The 25,924-nt window shown below is 41.2% G+C and overlaps 1 protein-coding gene across 16 annotated transcripts in view; it reads left to right on the top strand.

The window, feature by feature from the left end:
* The window catches only part of SRPK2 (SRSF protein kinase 2), a 150,373-nt gene that overhangs the window by 10,735 nt on the left and 113,714 nt on the right, over window positions 1-25,924 (top strand). The window contains exon 3 of one of the 16 annotated variants that reach the window (XM_038176265.2): window positions 3,040-3,579. The exons of the other annotated variants lie outside the window; for them this stretch is intronic. Within the exon in view, the coding sequence (XP_038032193.1) occupies window positions 3,551-3,579 (29 nt within the window). The 5' untranslated portion in view covers window positions 3,040-3,550. The remainder of the gene's footprint in view (window positions 1-3,039; window positions 3,580-25,924) is intronic. 16 annotated transcript variants of the gene reach the window in all.

The following is a 25,924-nucleotide window of genomic DNA, read 5'->3' as shown; positions in this document are numbered from 1 at the left end:
ATGTTTGAAGAAACTGGCCACTGTTCAGTCAGGGTGCTCAGTCAGGAGCTGGCCACTCGCCCATACTGAGTCGGCATTTCCAGATGCAGTGGCCCAATCTGTTCAGTTGCCTCGGGAAACGGTGGTTTTGCTGTGGTAGACATCGGAGCCATCATTTCTTTTCTGCTGTGTTTGCTTTCTTTTCTCTCAAACCACATGTGTGGTATTGAGACCTCCTACTCTGTTTTATGCTTCTTGGGAAACTCCTTGCAAGATTTCAAGTCTCTCTGTATGTAGCGCAATACGTGGTTTAGGCCCCCACCGTAAAGTGAACGTTATTTCAGAAAAGAGATCTCATCAGAAGTGTCTGTTTTATCCAGTTCTTAGCCTTTTTTTTTTATTCCAGCTGTTACAGCGTATACGAGTGTGTTAGAGCTCTACAGTGATTGTGGTGTGCATCATGTGAATGAAAATGCGGATATCTGGGGGGCACAAATTCTGTAACGTAACTTCCAAGTAGTGAATTACTTAATTGTGACTCAGTTTTGAATCCAAAGCTGCTTTTTTTTTTTTTTTTTAAATGCTCTTCTCTGTTGGGTTGTAGCTTTATAGAGCAACTTCCATTGTTGCTGGTAACAATGTGCTTCAAAGGAGCTGCAGGATTCCTCTCCTAGAATTGGCTAGGAGAGCTACATCACATTGTAACTTACTTGCAGGCTTTTGTTTGAATAATATTAGGATGATGACACAAGAAGAAATTACAGTGCTCTTTGACGCTGAATAGCTTTTTGTCTGGTATGACCTTGATTGCCATGGAAGGCCGCGAGATCAATCCTGGGACTGCTCGGCATTGACCCCCTTAAGTCAGGAACGAGAACTGGTGAATCCAGATTACTTTGGTAATAGGTGGGAAAAATAAGAAAGTAGAAGGTAAATGACTCATGTTCTGAAGCGAAAGCACTTTGTCTTGGATTAAGACTATATCTAAAATTGTATGTAATAATAAAATATAGCTGGTACAGCCTCACTTCACATTCAGTCACCCAGACTGCTGAAAAAGAGTAATATCTCACTATTTAAAAATTATGGTTAGCATTTGCTTCTGGTAATAATAAATGGACTCTCATGCAGCGTGTGCAAACTATTTATGTATTTTCTGAGTCAGGCAGAAGATTAATCAAAATGGTTAGTTCTGGTCCTCTGTGAATTATTTCTCCTTAGAAGTGAGATCTGCATTAAGAGAGGTCTGTGAAGCAGCATTTTCAACAGATGCCCATGCCCGTGTTTGGAGGTAAACTCGCTTACAGATAGGCAAGTGTGTTTGCTGTCCTTTATTTAGCACTGGTAGCGCCTGGGCGCCTGTAAGAGGTGCCCTGAGGTACGTCTTAAGTTTTGCATTCATCAGAGTGATAAGCTCTTCTTTTTAGTCAGACTGGTATTGGCTTCAGCTAGAACAAATCTCTGTCTTGGATTGTTTTTATTTTGCTCGACTCTGTGTAAATGAATGTGGCAGAAGCCATATGCAATAAGATGTTTGTGTATTAAACGTTTAAAGTAAACTTCTGCCCAAAGTTAAAGGACAGAGTTTTTTGCATGTAGAAAGATCCAGATGATAACGTGAAGCTTATGGATGTATGGAGAGAGGATTGATTCATGTGTTGAATACGTCAGTGCAAATCACAGGAAGTTTTAGGTTGGAAAAGACCTTTAAGATTACCAAGCCTGGCCATCAAATGCTTAAGTCCAGAAATTAAGATCATCTTTTCAGTTTTCTCATAGAGTAGATTTTTGGTTTCGTCTTTAGCAGTACTTCTGAACAGGTCGTGATGACCATGTGATACTTCTTTGAAGTGGTGAGGGATATGTATCTTAGCGAACTTCGGAAGTGCCAGATTTCTCTACTGCATGCTTCCATATAACTAACTTCTTGGGGCCAGTAGGTATTGCACAGCTATCAAGGTTTTCGGATATATGACATCATTGTTGTACCTTTGTGCCTGAAAATGATCCACTTTTGCTTGTCAATGTTTCTCTAGCACAGTGCTTCTCAACTTTCTCTTAATGAGAGTCCCTCTTTGAGGAGGGGAAAAAAAAATACCCTCTTGCACAGTGTTATGGTGACTATCATTGGCTTAAATTATTTTTTGCTTGCAGAACTTTTGAAAACCCTCCAATCCTTTTCATTCACTTTTTTTTTTTTTTTCAAGGGTATGTATATGGAAAATGTGTTTTGTTTATTTGCATTTTTCTGTATATTTTTTTGACTGCTAGTGGTCTGAGGCTGCAGTATGTGGATATCCTAGACATCCATCCTATCCTGGGATGGATCAATTTAAGTCCACTCTCAGTGTCGGATTGGGTTATATACTCAAAATGTGATTTTGATGGGATTGTTATCCTTGGCTTCTTTCTAGATAACCTTTTGTCTTCTTGCTACGAATATTTTAGTCAGAGCTTTATTTTCCTATTTCTGTCAATTTTTGTTAAGATTTCATTAAGCTGTGTGTACCACAAGGCTACAAGTGTTTATCTTGGTTATTTGCCCACTCAGTGTGTGTAGGCTTCAGGTGCTTAAGATTGTACCCTCTTAAAGAGTACAACATAGAGAAGGATTCGGCTGAGAGAAACAAAGTTGATTTTAATAGCATAGAGATAATACAATTCTTCTGTAAAGAAGTAAATAATTGCATATATTGATTACAGAAATGTGAGTAGGAGTTCTGACATGCTTGAGCTTGAATGCCTGAGTGAGTCTAGTGTTCACCTTTGTAATGTCATAATAAAACAGCTATCAAAGACTTTTTTTTTTTGTGGAATCCAATAGAATCTAAAGCAAATTTCAGTGTAAAGCAGCACGTGTGTATTACTAGGTGTGTTCATTTTGACTTCTGACACCTTCTGGTGTCATCTAGGAAGAAAATATCCCATAGCTCTAATCAACCTGATTTCTGAAATGGGAATGGCTCCAGAACTTCTAATATGCTGCTGAGGTCTTGCAGATTTTTGTGTTGACAGTAATTACTGACCGTGAACCCGTGGTTATTTTCCCTGAGCTCCTAGGTGAAGGCTGGGTGGAACAGTCCCTCCCACTGCTCTGTGAGCAGGTTCAAGACCACCTGATGACACTGAACAGGTACAAGCCTGTGGGGCCTGATGCCATGCAGCCGGGGTCCTGAGGGAACGGGCTGATGGAGCTGCCAAGCCTCTCTCCATCATATTTAAGAAGTCCAGGTGAAGTCCCTGGTGATTGGAAAAAGGGAAACATCACTGCCATTTTTAAAAATATTGGAAAGGAGGATCTGGGGGACTACAAACTGGTGAGCCTCACCTCTGTGCCTGGGAAGATAGTGGAACAGATCCTCCTGGAAGCAATGCAGAGCACACGCAGGACAAGGAGGTGATCCGAGACAGCCAGCACAGCTTCACCAAGGGCAAATCCTGCCTGACCAAACTGGTGGCCTTCTGCAACGGAGTGACTGCATCAGTTGACAAGGGAAGAACATCTACCTCGGCTTCTACAAGGCCTTTGACACAGTCCCACGTAACACCCTGATCTCCAAAATGCAGATGGATGGATTTGACGGGTGGACCACTTAGTGGGTAAGGATTTGGCTTGAAGGTTGCACCCAGAGTGTGGTGGTCAATGGCTCTGCGTCCAGGTGGAGGCTGGTGACAAGCACTGTCCCTCGGGGGGAGCGACAGTTGGTCAGAGAGCAGCTTTTTGATCAATCAGATCAGGACAAGGGGGAATGGCTTTAAACTAATCAAGAAGAGATCTAGGTTAGAGGTTAGGAGGAGATTACTCACTCTGAGGGTGGTGAGGCCCTGGTACCGGCTGCCCAGAGAAGCTGTGGATGCCCCATCCCTGGCAGTGCCCAAGGCCAGGCTGGATGGGGCTTTGGGCAGCCTGGGCTGGTGGGAGGTGTCCCTGCCCATGGCAGGGGAGTGGAACTGGGTGATCCTTAAGGACACTTCCAACCCACACCATTCTGTGATTGTCATATAAGCACATCTATTATCAAAGAATTACCTGATCAGGAAAATCTTCCAAGGTTTGTTCCTTTTTGAACAGGCAGTGATTATAGAAACCATCCTGGCACTTTAATCTCATTTGTAATAACTCTCTTTGATGAAATAACATGTTATAACAGTCTTATTAAGGAAAATGAAGTTCAGTACAATACTCCTGAACAAGAGTGCATTGGTTGGGGAGGGAAAATGCCTACATTTTGTGTTTCAGATCATATTGAGATGAGCTGTTGGGCTGTTACTTAAGACAAAGGACAGGGCCACTTGTTCTGCAGTGCATGTTTGTTTTGTTTAACTTGTTCTTCTCTAACTACGGAGCAGGATGGTAATAAATTTTGTGGACAAGGTCCGGGTGTGGAATTTGAAATATAAACATGTCTCTTTTCCTTTCGTTATCAAAATAAGGACAGACTGGAAGTTATTGGCTTCTTTTTTTTTAAACTACAGTTTGAAGATACATATTGGAAATCTTTACTGAATAAATTAGAATGTCAGACGGTATAATAAACTTGATTTGGTTTGACAAAAATAATGTGATTTGGCTCAGTGTTTAGTTTTGGATAGCCTGATTGAATTCACACGTGTTAACATGAAAGAAAGAATTCCTTTATTACTTGGCTCCTTGACCGTGTCCTAAATATCCTTCTTGACCATTATAAAGATTTAGTGTGTGGGGAGGGAAGAAAAGCTGGAGGGTGCACAAACAGTTCTTTTTGGTAGCTGTAGATTATCTGGACAAAGGACAGAAGTAAAACCTGGAAAGGAACCTGCTCTCACAGCTGTGCTAGATATCCAACTTTTTTGTTGCTGTCTTACAGTGTGACTCTTCTCAAAGCTAGTGTTCAGTCTCAAGCACCGTTTGTAGTATTTTGTGTTGTAGAAGGAAATGTGCCTAGCAAAGTTAGGAATTCCATTAAAGCAGTAGAAGGGTGAGATGATGAGAGCATTTTTTCAAAACATTGCGTTAGACTGAACTATCTCTGTTTCCTCATGTAGAGAACTGCTGGTCCTGCTGTGGAACAGACACAATACCTTGTTAGCTAAGTTTATTAGTTATCCTTAAGAGACTTAAGATTTTGTATTTAAAAGCAGATTTTTGCTTTAAATTCCACTCCTGTTTTTCAAGGGTTGAAGTCTTTGGTGTTGCCATCTTTTCACGACAGAAGCTAGAGGCAGCGCGGACTTCTCCGTTAACTAATGAACTGTAGGGCAGTAGTGGAAGCCGCACATGCTCCTTGTAAGCACACGGCTATTTTGAGTATGTTCACAGAGTGCCGACCTGTTTGTTTTCTTATGATCTGTAATAAAAGAGTAAATCCATATCTCTACTGAAAATGAGAACAGTTCAGTCTCTGGCTGTAATTGCTTAAGACGGACAATGAGCTTTAGGCAGTAAGCCTTATCTAGCTTCCTTTTCCTTCTCTGTCTTCTGAAAATACTACTACTTTTTAATATCGTCTACTGTATGGTGTGTGTGTATGCTCACACACCCACGCCCATATATATGTACACACAACTTTTACATTCTATACATGTTACTGTTTTAATCCTTTGAAGGAAGCCTGGATCTAAATATGTGAGGAAGACTAGAAAGCTGATGTGTCAGGATATTACAGAACTATTTTAATGCTTTCTCGTGTGCATTTGTTGTGCTTAAACAAAATAATCATTTTGTACTATGGCCACTGTGACAGCTAAGTTGTGTTTTTAAGAGCAGCCTCTATCAGGGAGTTCCCATGCACGTAGGTGTTTGCTGGGTGGATTGTTAGCTGATCAAAGGCTACCTGGATACCTCTAAGGCTTCCTATAGAGAATGACCTTGCACCTGTGAAGTTTGAGGTAGTCCTGTATCTGCCCATCAATTGTGACGTGTTCAGGGACTGTAAGACTCTGTAAATGCTAACTTAAAACTTACTGTCAGGTGCCTTGTTGCTTGTCGGCACAGGCCTGTGCAAGAAGAGCTCTTACAAGCAAACTTTGCCTTTGAAGGACACTTCTGTGCAGTACCTCCTCATTTTTGTAATGCTCTCAAGCTTTCTCAAACTCTTGTCTGTTCAGAAATAAACAGTGAGTCCAGTCGATTGATAGAGGTGCCTTCTTCCACAGGGCTGGGGGGAGTCACCTGAAATATGATTTTGTGCTTTTCTTAACCAATGTGCATAGCTGTGAGCTCATGACAAGTCGTCGTTCTTCCATATGTAACCTCCTTCTAACACAAGCTTGAGACAGAGGCAGTCTTCTACATGATGACATGTTGCATTGTATTGAGAGAAATGCTGTGGAAAAGAGCTGGTCGAGGAGAATTGTTCTACTTCTGTTTGGTTTTGTACAGCTTTGAGGGCAGTTGCTTTCTGTCCTGAATGGTGTGATATGAAGCAAAGATAATAATTTAAATTCAGAATTTAAGAACGGTGTCAAAAGTGTCAGCATTATTTTTTTTCGGTCTTGGAATGATTCACTGAAGACTGCCGGAGAAAGTCATGTTAATTTTTAATAGCTTTTAAAGAGGACTAGGAAAGATTCAGAAGGCTAGTACCCCACGTTATGCCAATATCTAAGGAAAGCAAGTGAGGTGATCTCAGTTCTGTACAGAAAAAAGGGATGGGATGGTTAACAAAAGTGTTGTTATGCAGCAGTTAGATTGGTAATCGTTTCTTTTTCTTACTGATGATTCCTGTTGTAATTGTGCCCAGCTCTTATCCTTGTAATCTAGCCTGTATTCTAATAATCAATAACTAATTCTGTTCTAATTTACTACCAGGACTTTGGGATTGGGGCCATATTTTGTTAAGACTATTTAAAAACAGGTTTCAAAAGATACTGAGATTTGAAGCAACAAAAAAATGGCCTTTCCACCTGCCTTTACAGTTCCCAGTATTCAGACCTTTAAAATACCATTGGCTTTCATATATTTAAGGTGATAACTATCCTTGCTTCCTGGTTTTCCTGTCTGTACTCTGTTTTTCATGACCCTTACCCTCGCTTTCTCCTTTCTCCCGTTTAATCTGTTCAGCAGTCGTGTTAGAGCACGCTGAAAGAGGGGTGGTGCTGCTTAAAGTCGGCAGAGCTTTGGCAATATTCTTCCTCCTGTGCCCCCTTCGCTACCCCAGCAGTAGCTCCCCTTTTAGGACGAGCTCCCTTTGTGGATTTGAGTGGATTTCTCTTTGATCATATGCAGGATGTCTGTGGAGAATGGGCTGGAAAGAAGCACGGCATAATAAAGCATACGTTACAGAGCGTAATTGCAGCAATTTTTATCTGCTGGAGCAGACAGAAGAAACCTCTGTGTTTAATGGAAGTCATTGGGAATAAGCTTCTGGGCTGAAAAAGATGTCTGTTAAGTTTCAAAGTGAAAATCTGTAAATACAGAAACTTGTTTGAGTTGTGTGTACAGTTTTAAATTCAGGTTACCTATTTGGAAATGCTATGATGAAAACAGGGCACACATTTAAATACCACACGTTTTGGTTTTGTCCACCAACCCAGCTGGCATGTTTTTGGCTTTGATCTCAGAGTCCTGCATAATGAAGTCACGTTAATGCTAAAGACAACCTATCTTGAACCTGTTGGTTAAAGGCAAACCACAGAACAGACTTCTGTGAGATAATGTTTCTTGATACTGTTTTTCCTCAGCTAAGGTTAGTCAATTAAAAGTCAGTAATTTAAATGGAGGAGACTGAAAGCATCAAGGGCTTCAATTGCCTTGAGCTATTGTCAATGCTTTGTTTGCAGGTTCTGAAAAATGGAAGGGAGAGCTCCACAGTTAAAGGTCAATTATATTTTCCTAGCCCTGAGGAAAAAGGTTTAATATCTCTGTTGTTGTAGAGATAAGAGCCAGAACTAAGTACAATATCTCCATCTTAAATTCTGATACTGAAGTCAATTGTTTAGTAATTTTCAAATTGTTTTAGTGATGTTTTTCTTGTATTTACGGGTCTAAAGAAAATTCTCTCTTGGGGCTCTTTTTCTTAACTGATCTGTTTCTTCAGTTTCTCTTCCCTCATCACAGTAACTCTCCTGTTTGGTTGTTTGCTCGCTGCCTTCTGCTGCTGCTCACCTCTACGTGTTGTTATTCTATCTTCGTAGGCTGAGCTGCATGCAAGGGTTTGTACCAAGCACTTAGAGAAGAGCTTTCTAGGTGGTTGCTCTGAGCTTGCAGATGCATGTGACTGCAGTGCTTCTGTGACCGGCTGTCTGCGAGCTTGCGGTAAGAGGAGGAAATGCATAATTGAGCTGTGTTTTCAACGGGGTGCATGCAGCCCGGAGAGCAGGATGGGTCCTTCCTCTTCCAGCACGCTTAAGAAAGAAACAGCTCTTTGCTGTACAGAGCTGCTTTTGATTCAGGACTTCCCTGCCTAGACGCTTGTGAAAGCAAAATTCAGACTGGTGTAAAATTCTGAATTCCTTTTAAGAGACTTCAGAAGCTTGGGCTTTGGTCTGGATTTGTCCTGTGGAACTGTGGGCAGGGAGCCAGGCTGGGTTCGAGCTGTCATTTAAAAGGGAACTGTGAAAGTGCCCTAAGACTGCAGGTTTTATTTCTCCCCCCTACCAGAGTGGGAGTAGCCAGCGGTCACTTGCTGCCTTTGGCGTGGGACATTCGGACAGTTTGAGGTCATGCATCTTGTAGAAAGAGAACTGAATCCCTGAAGAAAATAAGGCAAAATAAGCAACTACAACGCAGGTAGAAAGTAATTGAAAGAATGCCAGTTATGATGTAGATAAGTAAGGTACACAGCAAAACAACTTTATTTAAACAAGACAAATGAAACACAATACTGTACACTAACATGAATGAACTTGTATTTCTGCTTTAAAGGAGGCTGGTGATGCAGGACCTTGTAACTGTGATGAACAGAAGGGGATTTTGTCGTAGGGAGCGAGCTGTGCGCTGGTGACAGCGGTGGAGTAGCTGGAGAAGTGATCATTATCACAGTGGAGCATGTTAAGGATTAGCAGCCTCAAAAGATTATTTGTCTTTGTGGGTTGCAGTTCCATGGTGCTTGGTACATGGAACTTGTTTTAGCGTTCTTACTGATTTGACCGACTGTGCAGGGAGCCTTAGTCACAGCCGAGAAGGAAAAATCTGTGGGTGGAAGAACTCTGCAAATTAACTATAACAAGGTGTAATTCTGAATGATTGTTAAACTCTACAGAGGAGGGCTGTTTCTGGGAATACAAACAGACACTGCAAGAAGAGAAACAATTCTTAATCCTGAGCAGAGCAAAATGTCTGGTTCACAGTATAACTGCTGAAAAGCACTCGTGTGAGAGGAGGCTGATTTAAAAATAAATGGGCAAAAATGGTGGAGGCATTTAGGAACAATTTAAATATTCATACTAAGAAAACCCCTGAGTAGATGAGTTTGGCACAGCTTATTTTTTGGCACAGCCATTGAAATGTTTGAGTGCTAATCATAAATTTAAAACAAGTCATGCTACTATGTAAATAGTTCTTTATATTTGTGCTCATGGTACATCGCTCTCATCTTAACCAGCTCAAAAATGATGTTGTAGAACAAGAAATTGCTCGAAGGAGGAGACGCTAAAGGTGATCAGGGATATGGGACAACTTCATTTATGATCAGTGTCTTTCAGACCTGTAAAGATGGTTAGGCAATATCTTGTAGACGTGCCTGAAAAATCAGAACTGGTACAGAGTGTGAATAATGAGTAACTTGCTGTTTTTCATTACAAAACAATGGTACACAGAGATGACTTTAATACAAAAATATTTTTTTATGCAGTACAAACAACAGAATGTGTCTGCCATATGTTGTAGAGGCCAAATTATAAATGAAAATAAGAAGGATAAGGCTGGATACTAGAACCATCAGTAGCTTTTAAGGGTATTATAGCACAGGTGCAGTTCGACTTCCCAAGAGTTTGCTGAAGCACAGCCATGTAATTTTTTCCTAATATAGAGCGATCCACTTCTATACTTATCTCTAAACATATGTTTGTCACCTAGTGGTATGGTACTGGCCTAGATAGGTATTTGATCTGAATTACTGTGGCAGCTCTTTGATTTTTAAGACCTCCTCGCAAGATGACTCACAACATCTGCCAGAAGCTGTAAGCCTGACCACTGGCCATAAGCCTAGATCCAGAAGAGGCTGGAGTGACCTAACATGCTGCCCAGTTCTGCAACTCCTTCCGGCTTACAGGAAGCTAGCTAAATCATTGAATGAGCAGAATTTATGTTTGAGAAGAGCATTTATAAACCCAAGTACACAAAGGTAAAGAAGAAGAGGCTGGAAGGCATGCCTTAGCCAAGGAGTACAAAATACTGAAGGAGTGGGACTGCCCAAAATGCTGCTTTTGCCATACAATCAGTGCCAACTGCAGCTCAGAGTTTGATGCCAAGGTGAGATTGTGAGTTCAGGTCATCAATTTCAAGTGTTTGGGTTTTTGCCTCTTGCTGTGAACAACTAGCTCTGCTTTAAAGCTTCGGTTCTCCTGCTTATGTAGTAGCTCAGTAATTCACTCACCTGTGAAATAGGAGTTAAGATGCCTGAGGAATTTCAATCTTGTTATTTCAGCCTGCCTTGTGCAAATGTCAATCACGGGATTATAGGCTGTGCTAGGCTTTGGTCTCAGGGAAGGACAATAGCTTTATATCTTTTCTGCTGAATAATCAAGAGCAAAAGACCGATGGAGTTAGAGGACAAGCGATTAAAAGGGAAGCTTTGCTCTCAAGTTTTTCTAATAAGCAGGTATCAACTTGCTGGTTGATTGCGGCCATGTAACTCTGAGTTACAAAACAGAGGTGGTGATTTGGTCAGACTGAGACTGTTTAGATGATTAAAATTATTTTTTTCCTTTTAGCTGCACAGTCACAATTCAGCATTTTCATGAAGCAGGGAGCCCTGAGGAAATCAGAAATGTAAATTTCTTTCAAGTTCCCCTTTCTGGTGTCACAAAGCACAGTAAGACAGACCTCCAGTTGCCAGAATCTTTCCTCAGGTGAATGCTTTAAAATCGTAGCAGCATCAGGGAAACTAGAAAAAGAGCAGAGCAGAAGCTTCACGATCCTATTATGAGATCTAGGTCAAAAGAATAGGAATCGTCTTTATACATAACTGTATCTAAAAACATTTTACCTTTGTGCTTTTTTTTTTTTTAAGGCAGTCTGTTGCTTGGGGCTACCTGTCTTGCATATTAGTAGCACAGTGTTCCAGCACATGTTGTTTTCCAAGTCTCATGATACTGATCGTGGGCATTTAATCAAATTCCAGTCGGATGCTATTACAGCTTTACTTCTATTTTTTTAATGTAAATTGGAAGTTTTCATATACTTGGTGTTGCACAGAATTGCCTCGCTATATATCAACTTGTAAGTCATGAGTCGTGTCAACAATTTTGAGAAGATAACACAGCAATTTTAGTAGATGCTTCCAGCACTGTGCATTTTATAGAGTCACTCTTTAATCAGGGACTGGCAGTCATGGGAACTGCAAGCTTTGTGATGAACTCAGTGTTGCTGTTGTGGGTAGATGTAATCTGGGCGTGCTCACAGTCAAGGCTGGATGTGAAAACGCAATGTGTGAATATTCAATTGACTTAAAATGTGAGAGAGAGCTATAAAGAACAAGGCCAACATTTCCTATTTATTTTAATTCACCAGATACCTGTTAGATAACTGCTGTTTAATAGGGAATAGTTACTTCTAAGTATTGCAGTCTCACTGCTAAACCAAGTTGTGTCATTGTTCAGCATACCCAGCATCTAGAAACTGGGTTAAAACTATTCAGGACACAATCCTTGATTTTCCTCAGTTGCCTAAAACAGGTATTGTTGAGAATTGATTAATTTATCGTAGAACAAAGCTAGCAAAAGTTCTGCATGTTCTACAGGAAACAGTGCAGAAAATCAAATGACTTGTCATGTTATTAATGCTGAGAAATAGAAGAATTGTTTTCTTTAGGTTTTATTTTTGAGGCCAGAAAAGCCTGTTCTGTGTGATGAGAATGTTTGTCTGAGGAATGAAGATCTTGAGATAAACTAAAAGTAGACCTGGTTCCCTTCCCCCTGCCCTTGCACCTTCTCTGGGATTGCTGCTAGTCTTAACCCTTGCCCTGCGCTTTGCAGGGCTGGTGAGAACAGAGTATTTTTAATAGCTGCAATTAAAAAGAGCATTAAAATAAATCACACCTCAATATGTATATTGAAAGAAAACAGTTTTACTCTTGGACCCTTCCTATTTTCATTGCAGTTTTTCCATATAACAGTGCATGGGGTGTGGAATTCATGTTACAGACCACTGGTGATTAAATGGGAGCGTGGTTTGATAGTAGAATTGAAAAAAATCAACAGGCTAAATGTATTTTGGGGATATTTCATTCAACCAAATTGTTTGTGTTAGTTTTGATTTGTCATTTGAAATAAACATCCTTTTATGGAAAACTTCATCTATCTCAGGAGGTGTCATAGGAGAATACATGGCAATCTAAGATGAATCAGGTGTGCTGGGACATCTAGTTCTAAAGACGCGTAGTGCTGGCCATTTTGGCCAGAGGTGTCGAGTTAGAGGCTAAATATAAGTTGACACTACTGGTGAATTTGATAGAGAAGCTTTGGTTGTTAATTTTGATTCACCAACCTTTTTGGTGAATTGGGGGATTCTTTCTCCCTGCTAGTGTGTGGGAACGTATGAACAACAGTCCCACAGCTGGCTTGTGGGCTTTGCTACTTCTCCTTTGCTTCTGTTTCAGTGTCACAATCCTCAGATGTTACTCACTTCCCTTGCAAGAAGGCCTTGGGCTTTCCAATTCATTTTGGTGCTTGCTGTGTGTGGACTGCTCTTTGTCTGCTGCCAGCTTCTCTGTCCACCACTTGTGGTCATCCCAGTAACCTGGTGGAGGGCCCGAAGACGTGTGCCTGAGCTGCCACAGGCTGCAGGAGAACCAAAGAGAATGAATGCTGGAAATGAACAACACACAAAATCAAAGTTTGTGCTTTAGAGTCAGTAAGCTTGCAGTTTTGGAGAATGCAGCAATTAAAAAAAAAAAAAAAAAAGACAACTTTTTTATTACAATGTGTATGTTCTCTGATATTTCTTGTTTGTTCTTTTTTTTTAGGACAGCTTGCTAAATACGAACGTGGTGTGACTGATCGTAGGAAGCATGTAAATGAAATACCTTCTGATGTCGTAACTAAGTTCATTAACACCACAGCAAACCAAATGTTTAAAGGTGTTTGTTTTTTTTTGTTAGACTCTACTTCTTGTAAGATTTTAAGAAAAAAAAAAAAGGCAGAACCAGAACAGAAAGGACATTTGGTTGTTCTACCACAGTACCTGATGGAGAAAATGCAAAAAACGCTTGTGCTGTTGGTTTATTCAGAGTGTTTTTAAGACATAGCACCATGCAAGGGCAATGGAACTGAATGTGTGCCAGCTTCTTCCTAATTAGAGTTCACACCCCTGAGGTATTAACTTGAATTGAAACTGCACATGGTTTAAATTAGTATCTTAAACTCTGAACTGTGGTGCATCAGGACCTGGCATGTCTGATGTAGCAGTGATTGCTGTGGAGCGGGAGGATGAGTTGATAACTAATTCTGAGAGGCTGCTTCTCAAAGCTCCTACTCAAATTTTGTTCCACAGCAGTGTTTGTGTCAGTGCCATGAATTTTATATCAGTAATAAAGCAGTTGTTTGAAAATAGCAAGACTGAAGTGTGTGAGCTTGGTGTTTCAGGAACTATAGAGAAATTGGTCCTCTCAGTGTTGTTTTTTTTTTTTTTTGCCTAATAATATCACCTTTTTTGTGGGTTAGCTTCCTGGGGTGTGCTCATCAAAGCATGACAATGTTATAAGCAAGTGAAGTATGAAGAGGCAAGCTGCTTTGTTTCTGTGTAAGATGATAGTAATTTCCTTCAAACTGCATTACCATAGATAATGTGAAATTAAAACTTAATCAGGAATTAGAAGCACCTTCACCCTGTTTCCTGAAATAGATTTTAATTTCTGCTTTTTATCAGCAGTGACGGGGAACAGGAAAGCCCAGATTTACTGAAAATAAATTTATGCCTAGAATATCAGAATAACAAGTGAAAGTGTGTGTAATGACATTTCCCTGTGTAAGCAGCTCTAAATGATATGGTTGGGGCGTTTGGAAGAAGGAAATAGAAGAGGCTGAGTGAAGGGACCAGTGCTGTAGCAGAAAAGGGCAAGTGTGATTTGCGATGTAGCCTTTCAGTAATGGAGAAGAGTTGTGTACACTCCGATTGCTGTGAGCAAACACCCCAAAGGCTGAAACACTTTTGTGAAAATTGGATACTGGGAATTAGTGAGGTGAAGAGAGCATGCTGTATGTGTATATAAACAAAACTGCTTGCTATTCCCTTTCCTAGTAATACATTGTCCCCCTATTTAGGGGACAGTAAATAAACTTTATTCTGAACTCGTTCTTTTCTTTATGGAGGCTGTGAGGGAGCAAAGCCAGTTGGGGCTCCCATATGCCAGCTATGTTCTTTTCAGCCTGAAGTTCTTCCACGTTCATCTCCCATGTTTGCAGCGTGGTCCTCACCCTCCAGCTGCTGAGGGACTGTAAAAACGCAACTATGTGTCTCCTCAGAGAAAATAGCTACTGGTGCATCCAGCTACATCCCCTTTCCTTCCAAATATGAGAGCCTCTTCTCACCACTTCATTGCATCCAGGCTTCAAATGGGTTGCTTGAATTTGTTTTACTGAAGGTTTTGTTATGAACAGAAGGAATGATCACTGCGGAGTCAGGAATTTGCTGTCAGTCTAGTGAAAGACTTAACGGTGCAATCAAAGAATTATTAATGGTCAAATTACAGTTACAGTAATTTTTATGTTTTGTATTACAGTCAAAATGCTAAATGTACAGACTTTGCAGTCTCTGCTCTCCCTCTGCTCACCCTTCCAAGGCAGGTGGCTTTATCTGGCAGCAGGGAGGGATATGGCCAGTCACCAGCGTCCTGAGCCCTCCACTGGCATCATCGGGATGATGCTGATGTTTGTAGTTTCTTCCTCTTTGCTCTACTTGGGTCATTTTTATGTGTTTGCCAATGCATTCTACAGTTTGTTCTTCACTGTCTTGCAAATCCATGTTAATCCATCCAGATTTACTCTGCAGTGGTGTGCAGCATAGCAGGTGAGTTGTTGGTAGCACTGGGCCTGTATCATCGTGTGTCTTTCTAGCCCTCTGCAGTTGTTCCGTGTCTCTACCCCCTTCTCTGCTTTTTATTCCAGCACATGAAGTAGTCCATTTAACACAAAATACCTGCTATTTATTGCTGTGTTAGTTACAGAGACACATATAACAATAACTGTTGTACCACATGATTGTACAAAGCTAAGCTACAGCTGGGACATAGCAGGCAGTAGTCATTTGATCAGCAAACCGTTGCTGTTGAATACTAAAACAAATCTCCAGGCAGGCCAAGGCAAGTGCAGACAAATCCTGGTAAGTCCTGATGCCTGCGTTAGGAGCAGAACGCAAAGCCAGTGGCCCAGTACAAAGACAGCACCATGTTTACTGGGCTGTGTTGGCTTGCTTTGTGTGGTCTGTAGTGAGGAGCAATCACTGCTCTTTGTTCGGCTAACCTCAATGCAAATTTACTGAATTCATAAAGCTGCTGCCAGGCTCTGACCCTTGCTGCAGCTCAGGTGACTTCAAAGCTTGCAAGAGGCAGCCAGGAAGTGACAAGGCATAAATTTAGTGCTAATCTGGTGATGCCTAAAGAAAATGACATCCTGCATCTTTTTCCAGGGAAATGGATGGCCTTGGAACTCAAAAGATGGTGCTTAGATCAGCACGTCTGAGGGACTATTTTCAAGTAGCTCTCCTACTATGAGCAGCAACGGTATCAAAGAAGGGGGATTCTTTCTGTATGTTTGAAAAATGTTAAGGGGACCAGTTTGGAGTTAAAATTCAAATGTGAACTGCTCTTTTTTAATTTATTTTTTTTTTTACAGAAAGCCTATAGACCTTTAACTATTCCATTAACATTTTAGAAAATGATTTCAGTGCTAGGAATTGCAGTAGTAGATAGTGGGAAAGTTCTCATTTGCAAGATGGCTCTGTAAAGATCTCTTAAATCTAAATCTTGTTAAAGTGGTATGTTAATGTTGGTGGTCTGCAGAGCAGCTTTTGGTTTTGTTTGACATGTTTTTCAAGATTTCATTAGAAAATTGTTATTTCTTCTCAAAAGAACTCTTACCTGCCATTGTAAGAGAAGCTCAAGAGGCTGTTATGTTTAAATAGACAGAGCTATGTAGCATTGTGTTTTGAATAGAAATTTTATCTGAAATAGTCGAAAAGGCTTGGAAGCGTTTACAAGGCCTGATCTTTCTTCATTATAGAAATACTCTCTGTGTTCTAAAGTAGGTTAAAAAATGTGCCAGGAAATAATGGAGATATGAAAATATCTCCAGAAATAATGGAAATAATGGAGAGATACGAATATTGTAGAGTATTTTTGCTGAAAACATCTGGTCTATATATCTGTTCAAGGTTTGAGGGAAAAAAAAAATCTTTTCTTTCCTGACAGTGACATCAGTAGTGATCTTGTGTGAAATGTATAAAAAGTATAATGATAATACTAATTTTTGTATTCCATATATTTGTGTGCAAATATATATCCATATATAGCAAATATATGAGACGTGCTGGAATAATACCAATTAGTTAAAGCAGATAATGCAGATGAAGGACAGTGACTGTGAAGTGGATAATTAAGTGTTATCACACATTTCAGAAGGCTGCATAGATTAGAGGAGTTATATGAAAATCTTTGGTTCTACATGCACTTTCATCCCATACCATGCGTATCTCTCCATCGCAGTAGCCTTGGCTCTCTTTTGCATTTGCTGTGGTTATACCTCTCTGCTCACCATCGCAAATCCCAGGTCTGTTCAGAGCTCTTCCCATAATACCTACCATAATTCCCACTGATACCTTAATACCTTTGCTCTCTCCTCTTCTTCAGTGGGCCCTCTTCAATAAGCATGGCTGTTCCTTGTCTCTTAGCATACCTAGTGCAATACTGACCCTCCCTTGCTGAAGTTGATGGCCACCTGCATGAAGATCTGAGCTTCCCCTGTAGCTATGACCCAAGCCTGTGTGATGTGCCAGCTGGGCTTGAAGAGCAGTGCTCGTGGGGACTGGCTTGGAGTTGGCCCTGGGCTGGTTGCCCAGCTACTGCCTGGCCCTCAGCAGCTGGAAAGCTGGGGTTGCCTCGACTTCCCCTCTGTGAGGTACTGGTAGAGATTTTTAGATTTTTCTGCTGCCATGCTTTTTCATAAAACTTGTAGAGACTTAGTAGCTCTGAGGATTCCATCCAGTTTTTAAAATGTTTGAACTAGTGATTATGATTTAGGGGGAAAAAAATGGGGGGAGGGCTGGGTAGCTTTGTGAGAATTATGTAGGCATGATGCTCTTTTAACCATGGACTCATAGAATATCCCAATCGGGACCCACAAGGATCATTGAATCCAACTCCTGGCTCCACACAGGACCACCCCAAAATCAGACCCTGTGTCTGAGAGCGCTGCCCAAATGTTTCTTGAACTCCAGCAGCTCGGTGCTGTGCCCACTGCCCTGGGCAGCCTGTCCCAGTGCCCGACCACCCTCTGGGTGCAGAACCTTTCCCTAACCCCCAGCCTGACCCTCCCCTGTCCCAGCTCCATGCCGTTCCCTCGGGTCCTGTCGCTGTCCCCAGAGAGCAGAGCTCAGCGCCTGCCCCTCCGCTCCCCTCGTGAGGGAGCTGCAGGCCGCCATGAGGCCTCCCCTCAGCCTGCTCTGCTCTGGGCTGAGCAAACCAAGGGACCTCAGCCATCCTCATACATCTTGCCCTCTAGGCCCTTCACCATCTTTGTAGCCCTCCCTCAGACACTTCCTAATAGTTTGATGTCCTTCTCACACTGACGCACCCAAACCTGCACACAGTACTGGAGGTGAGGCTGCATCATTGCAGAGCAGAGTGGGACAATCGCTTCCCTCGCCCAGCTGGCAGCACCGTGCCTGATGCTCCCTGGGGTACAGTTGGCCATTTTGGCACTTGTATAAGTGACAAGATTAAAAGAAAAAAATAGGGGGAAAACCAGCGATTCTTAAAAGCAAACTATTGGTTGAAAATAATTGTTCAAATTCAATATGTTAGTGTCAGAGTGGAGATCAGTGATGAGCGGCATTTCTTGGGGATCACTACTGGGACCAGCGCTGTTTAACATCTTTGTCAGAGACATGGGCAGTGGGATTGAGTGCTCCCTCACCAAGTCTGCCGATGACACCAAGCTGTGTGGTGCGGCCAACACTCTGGAGGGAAGGGATGCCACCCAGAGGGACTGGGCAGGCCTGAGAGGTGGGCCTGTGCTACCTCATGAGGTTCAACAAGGCCAAGGTCCTGCAGCAGGGTCAGGGCAATCCCAAGCGCAAACCCAGGCTGGGTGGAGAATGGATTGAGAGCAGCCCTGAGGAGAAGGCCCTGGGGGTACTGGTGGATGAAAAGCTCAACATGAGCCAGCGATGTGTGCTTGCAGTCCAGAAAGCCAACCGTGTCCTGGGCTGCATCAACAGAAGTGTGGCTAGCAGGGAGAGGGAGGTGATTGTGCCCCTCTGCTCTGCCCTCATGAGACCCCACCTGGAGCCCTGCTTTCAGCTCTGGGGCTCCCAGCACAAGAAGGACATGGATGGATTGGAACAAGTCCGGAGGAGGGCCATGAGGATGACGAGAGGGCTGGAGCACCTCCTCTGTGAAGAGGGACTGAGGGATTTGGGGTTGTTCAGCCTGAAGAAGAGACACCTTACAGAGCTCTTACAGTACCTAAAGTGGGCCACAGGAAAGCTAGAGAGGGACTCTTTGTCAGGGATGTAGCGATAGGATAAGGGGGAATGGATAGGACAAGGGCGAATGGAAGATATCTAAGGATATCTTCCTTGCGTATAGGGAAGAAATCCTTTACTGTGAGGCAACCTAAACCATTCTATGATTATAAATTTGGTGTGTGATTTTTTTTTTTTCCTGTATTCTGGTTTTATTTCCAAGAGTGCTAAAATAACCACCACTAAATAGTTTGGAAACAATATTGCAGATTTTTGATTGGAATGTAATTGATCCTTTTTTGTCTATTAGCCTCTAGAAATAAGTACAAACGAGCAGAAGGGATTAAAGTGACATATGGTCTTGTCAATCAGCTGTTCCTAGTTCTGCATAATAAGCATCTGGGTTTCCAATAGATACTGCAGAGGATGTAATCTGACCAGAGAACAGAGCTGTCTCTAACTGTAAGACTCTCTGATGTGTATGTGTTGGTTTGGATCAGGATGAAATAGCAATGGAAAAGCTGCATAAATACTAAACCTTTTTTTTGTCTTTTTTCTTTGACTACTAAGCCAAACTTGCTAGCAGAAATGTTTTGAAAGTAGTTTTCTTTTATATTAGGTAAAACAGGGCCTGTTTTGCATTTTATTTCCTATATTTAGGGTATTTAGCTTTCTTGTTACAGCAAGAAGATCTACAGTAAACCAAAGACAGGATAGATGGGAAATATGTTCCTCTTTTTTGTGTTCAAGAAATTGAAAGGAATAACTTCTAAAAATAGGTTTAGTACCTGTATTTTTTTTCACTGAAATCGTGTTTGGAAGAGGTTTGGGAAATTGCTCAACATTGGGTTATTACATAATGTAAACCAAATTATTCGATGTCTTATTCTGCCCATTGAAATAATTTTATTTTAAAAAGAATTTACTGCCTTAGGCTTAATTGTATAAGTAGTCCTTAGCCATTTCCTTTGTTTTGGATAGAGAGGAACATTAAACTTTTCTATATTGGGAGGAAAGAAGTACTTGTTTGTTTTTCTCAAGCTTGCTCTAGATGTGAATGTTTTCATGCTGGCTGTTGTGCTTATTCAGTACTGTTTGAACAAACCACTAGGTGGCAATATCAATTTAAAAGATTCCAAAAAGTGCAATTAAAGTTTTCATTAAAAAAAAAAAAAGAACACCAAGCAGTAGGTTTGATTCAAGTGAAAACATTGAACTTTCTTGTATGTAAAATTGTCCTGATCTAGAAAGGAGCTGCTCTGCACAAACTGGCCAGAGTGAGACTTGATGAAGAACAGTTCTGTGGAGTTCCTCGGCTGGGGAAGGAAGCCTTATTTTCGCTTTCATGTTTGCAATACATATTGCACGTATGAAAAACAGAGTTACTACAGTGCTACTTCCTGATGCAACTTATTTTAGCCTGGCAGTTAGAAAGAATTTATTGGGCTTGTGTCAGTGCTACTCAAAAGATAATTTGTTACTGCTATGATTGTAATGCTGATTTGAAACTAGTCGGTGTAAAATGAGTATGGATTTACTGACTGGCTGTGGATGAACTTACCAAACATCGAATGTGCTTGGTATAAATAGGCACTTGTTAATGGGTGTGCTGATAATATCTTTGGTTTAGGTGCTATTGGATCTGTAACATAGTATGTTTTTTTTATGTGAGATAAAGACTGAAGAGGCTTGTCATTGCACAGCTTGCACATGCAGTCTCATTCTGCACAGCATCACACATACAGAAACCATATCCTTGTGTCACAGACCCTGTCTTATCAGGGGTATATCACCCCTTTCTTTAGGTATGTATATTCAGCAAGTTTATTGAAGATGATGTCGTTAATGTTCCTGTGTAGTAGCTGTTTAAGGTTATATCACGTTCCTGCTTGGGTTACTTTGGGACTATGTGTAGTGAAATTGCTGATGTGCAGACAGCGACATTTCTACTTGGGTGCCTTTCTACAGCCCTCCTACCTGCCTGCTCCACTCTGCCGGTACCATTCCACGTGGAGTTTCCCAGCATCTGTGTAGGATGCTGTTCTCTTGTTTACATTTTACTTATGTGATAGCCTGTCCCTCTTCCTGGTATCTCTATTTCTTTGGGGTTTATTCCAAATACTTGTGCTATCGCTTGGGTAAGCTGTTTGTCCTGTTGCGGTTCTCAGGTATTTTTGAAAAGGTAGTGCTTTCTCTTGCTTTAGTTCTTGGCCTTATTTGGTCAGGTTTTATCATCATTTTATCAGGCAGTGGCCAGAGGAACTAATTTATCTTGGAGTGATTTGTATTTTGACTTAATGTGTATTTTTTTTTTTTCCACAGAAGAAACTTTGCCCTGTTTGTTGGGTATTAGGGTGTTGCACTGACTTTGCTTATCAGTCCTTATGTTGTGAACCTTCTCCTGAAGTATTTCTGGTATGGATGATGCAGTCCCTTAAAGTACTGTTTTTCAAGTGGTGTTCTAAATGCCTACTTTGATGCTGTGTCCAGTTGACTCTACCATAAATTGCTTGTTGGAGAAACTGAGTGCTGCTTAAAATAAGTGGTAGTGATCCCGTAAGTTCCAGTGTTTAGGTATGTGACGTTTAGGCAAGTACAAATCATGCTTTTTTGTTCTTGTTATCAGTTCTACAGGTTTGATTAACTTCAACTCCTTCATGTTTATTTATTTTTTTTAATAAGTGATTATATCATACATGGTGTTATTGTCAGTGTAGCTTGATTCTGTGCATGCACTTCCCTCTGTAAATGTAGGTAGTTTATTCTTGCAATATTACCATAGATGTTTAAGCACTACTGGAACAGGAGAGGATATTGCAAAAACTTTATTCTGTGATAAGATCTATTTCTGTGGAGTCCACTGCTGTTTAGATTGTTCATTGCTTACTAAATCATAATTTATATATGAAACCATCAGAGGACGTGCAGAAAATACTTCATGGGTGTGGGCTGGCTTGGGTGTAAGGAGCAGTAGAGACACATCAATTCTGTACCGATTTGTAATCAAGCAGGGAATGTGAACGCAAAAATGCACTTAGATGGGGGCATGAGGCAAAATGCGTTGGGAAATGCTGTTAAGGGTTTTAGTTCTGTGCTGACCCAGAGCCCAATGCTCTCTTTGTTTTCCTCTTCCTTGTATTCATTGTTGTGTTTTCCTAAAGGTGATCTATCTGCATGCATCTGAGATGCTCTGAGATGTTTGAGACCTTAGTGCAAGGCAGAAACTTAGATGTAGTTACAGTCATTGTGTTAGTTTTGAATTCTGGTGGTGTTTATTCTCTATAAAGAAACGTCTGTGATTCTGTTAGGTGTCCTTTTTCTCAGGGTGTATTGTAGCCAAAAATAATGTTGTGTCATTTCTGCTTAACGGCTTTTCTTCCAGGTGCAGCATGTACTTTGCACAGCGTGTGTCCATGCCCTCGTGGCATTCCTGTTCTGAATGCTGGGCTTTGTGTGCATCTATCTTTCGGAGCACTGGAAGGTTCGTGCTATGAATATCACGGTGGCTGCATTACCACAGGCTTACTGTGTTTGAGCCTTTCCAAATGCCTCTCCTTTCACGCTTTTCTGGAATTTGTACCTTGCTGTTTTTCGCCTTACCTCTTCAGGCAGTTGCTGCCCGGCTGTGTATGCAACGCTATAGAAATATATGACCACAGACTAAACGTGGTTTGCTTGTCCTTTTTTTTTTTTTCTGATGCTTAAATGGTCCTTCAGTTTTCATTTGCTTCTGAGGGACCCCATTAAGACTCAATCCTGAATGCCCTTGTTCCTGTAAAAGTGAGGTCTTTTGTTAATGACTTCAGCTGGGTTATTCACTAAGCAGGTCCCTGGTCACAATTGTGTCTGTGAAAGCATCCTTTTCTTTGAAAAGGAGAATCCTTATAGGTAAAAGCAAAACAAACCCAACCAGACAAAAAAAAAAAACAGCAATAGACAGACTGCTTGAACTGCCTGCCTCAGGAAGCATCCTGTCAGCATTGGTGCTCTGTAGATACCCCTGGGTTTTTATCCAAAGCACATCAGAAAGTGGGAGGTTTCAGGGGACGTCTATTTACTTGTCTGCCTCACGTGCTGCAAACATTAGCTCTGTTAGTTTCTTCCATTTAGTCTAATTTTTTTTTTTTTCCAGTACTCTGCAATTTAAAACCTATAGGCTGGACACGTTTAATATTTTTTTTCCATGAAAATAGCAGGTTTATTTCCCCTTCTGTTTCTTGAGGACATCATGAATTCTGTTGATGTGCCCGGGGTTTCTGGCTCCCACTGTTCCAGAAGAAACCCAGTTTAGTGTCTAGCAGCAGTCAGCAGTGCAGCCTGGGGAGCAGGGGCTGCAGGCTGCTTTTATGGTAAGGGAGATGGGGGTTTCTAAAGAGGGGAAAACCTCATGGAGGCAATCCCCTAAAGCAGGAGAGGTTCAACATTCGATATGCATTGTTGCTAACCAGCAGTGCTTAGAATAGTTTACGGCTTCTTCCTGTGACTTATTTTTTTGTCTGCAGGAAGTGCAACCAGTATGTGTGTGTTTGTAAACCCTGGAAAATAAAAAGTCCTTGTGAATGAATCAGTGTGTTCCTGTGGTTCCTTCAGTGTGATCTGACAGACTGTGAAAAATGATTTGAAGGGAGTTGCAGAACTACGAGAAGCAAGGAGTTGACAGTAAGTGCTGGTGGTGGTCTGAGAAACGCGGAGGGATGACAGGAGTCTCGGCTCCAAAATCTTCAGTCCGTCGTGACCTGGGTGGATTTTAGCTCTTCAGTACTGCGTGCTTTTGAGAAACAGGATCAACAAAGCTGGGCTATATTTTTGGTAGCTGCAGTACAAAAACATTCCTTTGTGTGTAGTAGAGCTATTTTCCTTACTCGCTTTCCCTTTGTAAAAGAACAGCAAATGCAGTGCAGTTTGGCTGCAGGGAATTATGTGACTCATTTAGTAAGTACCCAACACAAAGAAAAATAGTCTTTCTATTGTGTTACAGTTTTCTCTTGTATGTTTCTATTGTCTCAGATTTTAATAGGGAAATTAGCCAAGTAGCCTAGGCCCAAAATGTTGTTTTGAAAGATAACTGAGTCATACACTGCAAAATCTGGGTGCTCCCATTAAATTCGAACCTCTTCCATCTGTGTTCAAACATTTGTTTGTGTTCACAGAGTAAGCATGGAATTTCACTTCATTTCTGTTGCAACAAAAGGTGACTACTTTGTTGGACCTGAATGAAGTTTGAGATCTAAAGGGCTATATAAATGATAGATAATGTCTACAGGGTTAAAAATTAAATTTTAACCATTGAGACAGCCGGTTATCTGTGCTATGAAAAGTTGAGCACATCAACAAACTCAAATGGTGAAGAAGAGTCTTTTCCTTCCCCAGAAAAGTCTTTATCTCATAGTACTCTTCAGTGTGTTTGTTTTTTTTTTTTTTTTTTAAGTCATGAATTGATGATTTGTGTTCAAACTTCCCCCAAGTGTTTGGGAATCCCGTGGGAAGAAGCGTGGCACTGCCCATCAGTTTGTTACCTCTCAACTGGATGCTTGCGTTGACTTTTTCCTACTTCTGTTGGTATTGCATGATCAGTGAAAAGTCAAATGTTCCCTCGTAAAATGCTTTGTGGAGATAGGTATTTAGTTGCTTGTTATTAAGATCATGTGGAGAACAAATGTCAACTGATGAAACTCATCTCCTTGATAGCGAGCAAATACTGCAAGTATCACCAAAAAAGGCGTTACCTGGCTACTGAAAAACCAAAAAAGCTTCAAGATCTTCAGGCACCTAACAGGCATCGAAAGCAAATTTATTGATTTATTTATTCTTTGCTTCTGAGTCCTTAAACCAAATCAGGAGGAGATACGAGTCTGAGCCAAACGTGGATGACAGAGGTGTGGGAGATGCTGGCTGGGAGCTGAGACTGGGGTGTCTGGTATTGGGGGGGGCTGTGGTGACTGGAGGAAGAGGGCAGTGGGGAAAAAAGGTTTAAACCCTAGGAAAAGAGAATTAAGAAATTGAGAAATTCTCTTTGATGACAGCTTTCTTGCAATCACTTCTTTGCGTGAGTATTTCTACCCATTTGCATATCAACTTATTTTGTGAACATATGTGAAATCTGTAGAGTTGTAAAATTTAATTGAAACTGATGACGTTGCCTTAATAAATACTTCCTAACTGTGAAAAGTAATGGGGGAAGGAAAGGGAAATGAGTATTCTTTTTCTTACTTTAAATGATGGGCATTGTTAAATAAAACTTATCCTAAAAAGAAAAAAAAAATTAAAAAATTCTTCAGAGTGAATAAGGAAAGCAGCATCGTTGTGTTTTATAGGAAGATCAAGTTCCCTGTGGTGCAGTGCTGTTCACAGATCTGGTATTTATTTATTTTTGTTTTATTGAGGGGGGGTGGAAGCTATTTCATGGTGTGAACATGTGGTACGACTACTTAGCTGAGTTTTCTTAAAATTTGAGATTTTTGTGGCCGTCATTTTCATTTAAGTGTGAAGATGGCTGTGCCCAGGTTTTTGTCTGGGAGAACTGCTTTGTGTTTGGCTGATGTTAACCTTAGTGCTGTCTGGAGAAATTCTCAGGCTTCTTTATTCAGTTTTAAACCTAATGGGAATTCAAGTGGTGGCTCTGTTGGGCTGCAAGACTTGCTAAAATTAGGATTGACTTGTCAGACCTGAGATACAGCCATAAATGTAGGCATTATGGGATGCTCTTCCATAAAATTAAGCATTTCATTTAACATATCCGTGATATTGAATCTTATTATGGATAATTTGAATCGAACTTCTACAAAACCCTGGAGAAGAGCTGATTTTCATCAACAACGGGGGATCTGTTTGTAGAAGCATTCCTGCTCGGTGACATTTTGACCCGGACTTCTGCTGTCTGCTTGCGGTACGGCTTTGACCCGACCGTGCTGTAGGCATGCCTGGCACTCAGAAAGGAGCTACGCTGCTGTGACGATCGTTCTCATGCCGCACTGGAGATGTGAGGCTGTGGAAAAGATGCTCGAGCTTTCTTCAAACGTGGAACTTCTGTTGAGCGCGAGCTGCAGTTGTGACTCACTGCTGGGCTATGGTGGGAGGGCTGCGGAAGGAAAAGCTGAAGGAAGCTCTCGCCACTGTGTCTTATAT

Source organism: Anas platyrhynchos, chromosome 1 (genome assembly GCF_047663525.1).
Source record: "Anas platyrhynchos isolate ZD024472 breed Pekin duck chromosome 1, IASCAAS_PekinDuck_T2T, whole genome shotgun sequence".
NCBI classification, from domain to species: domain Eukaryota; kingdom Metazoa; phylum Chordata; class Aves; order Anseriformes; family Anatidae; genus Anas; species Anas platyrhynchos.
This window is presented reverse-complemented; position numbering and strand designations above follow the sequence as displayed.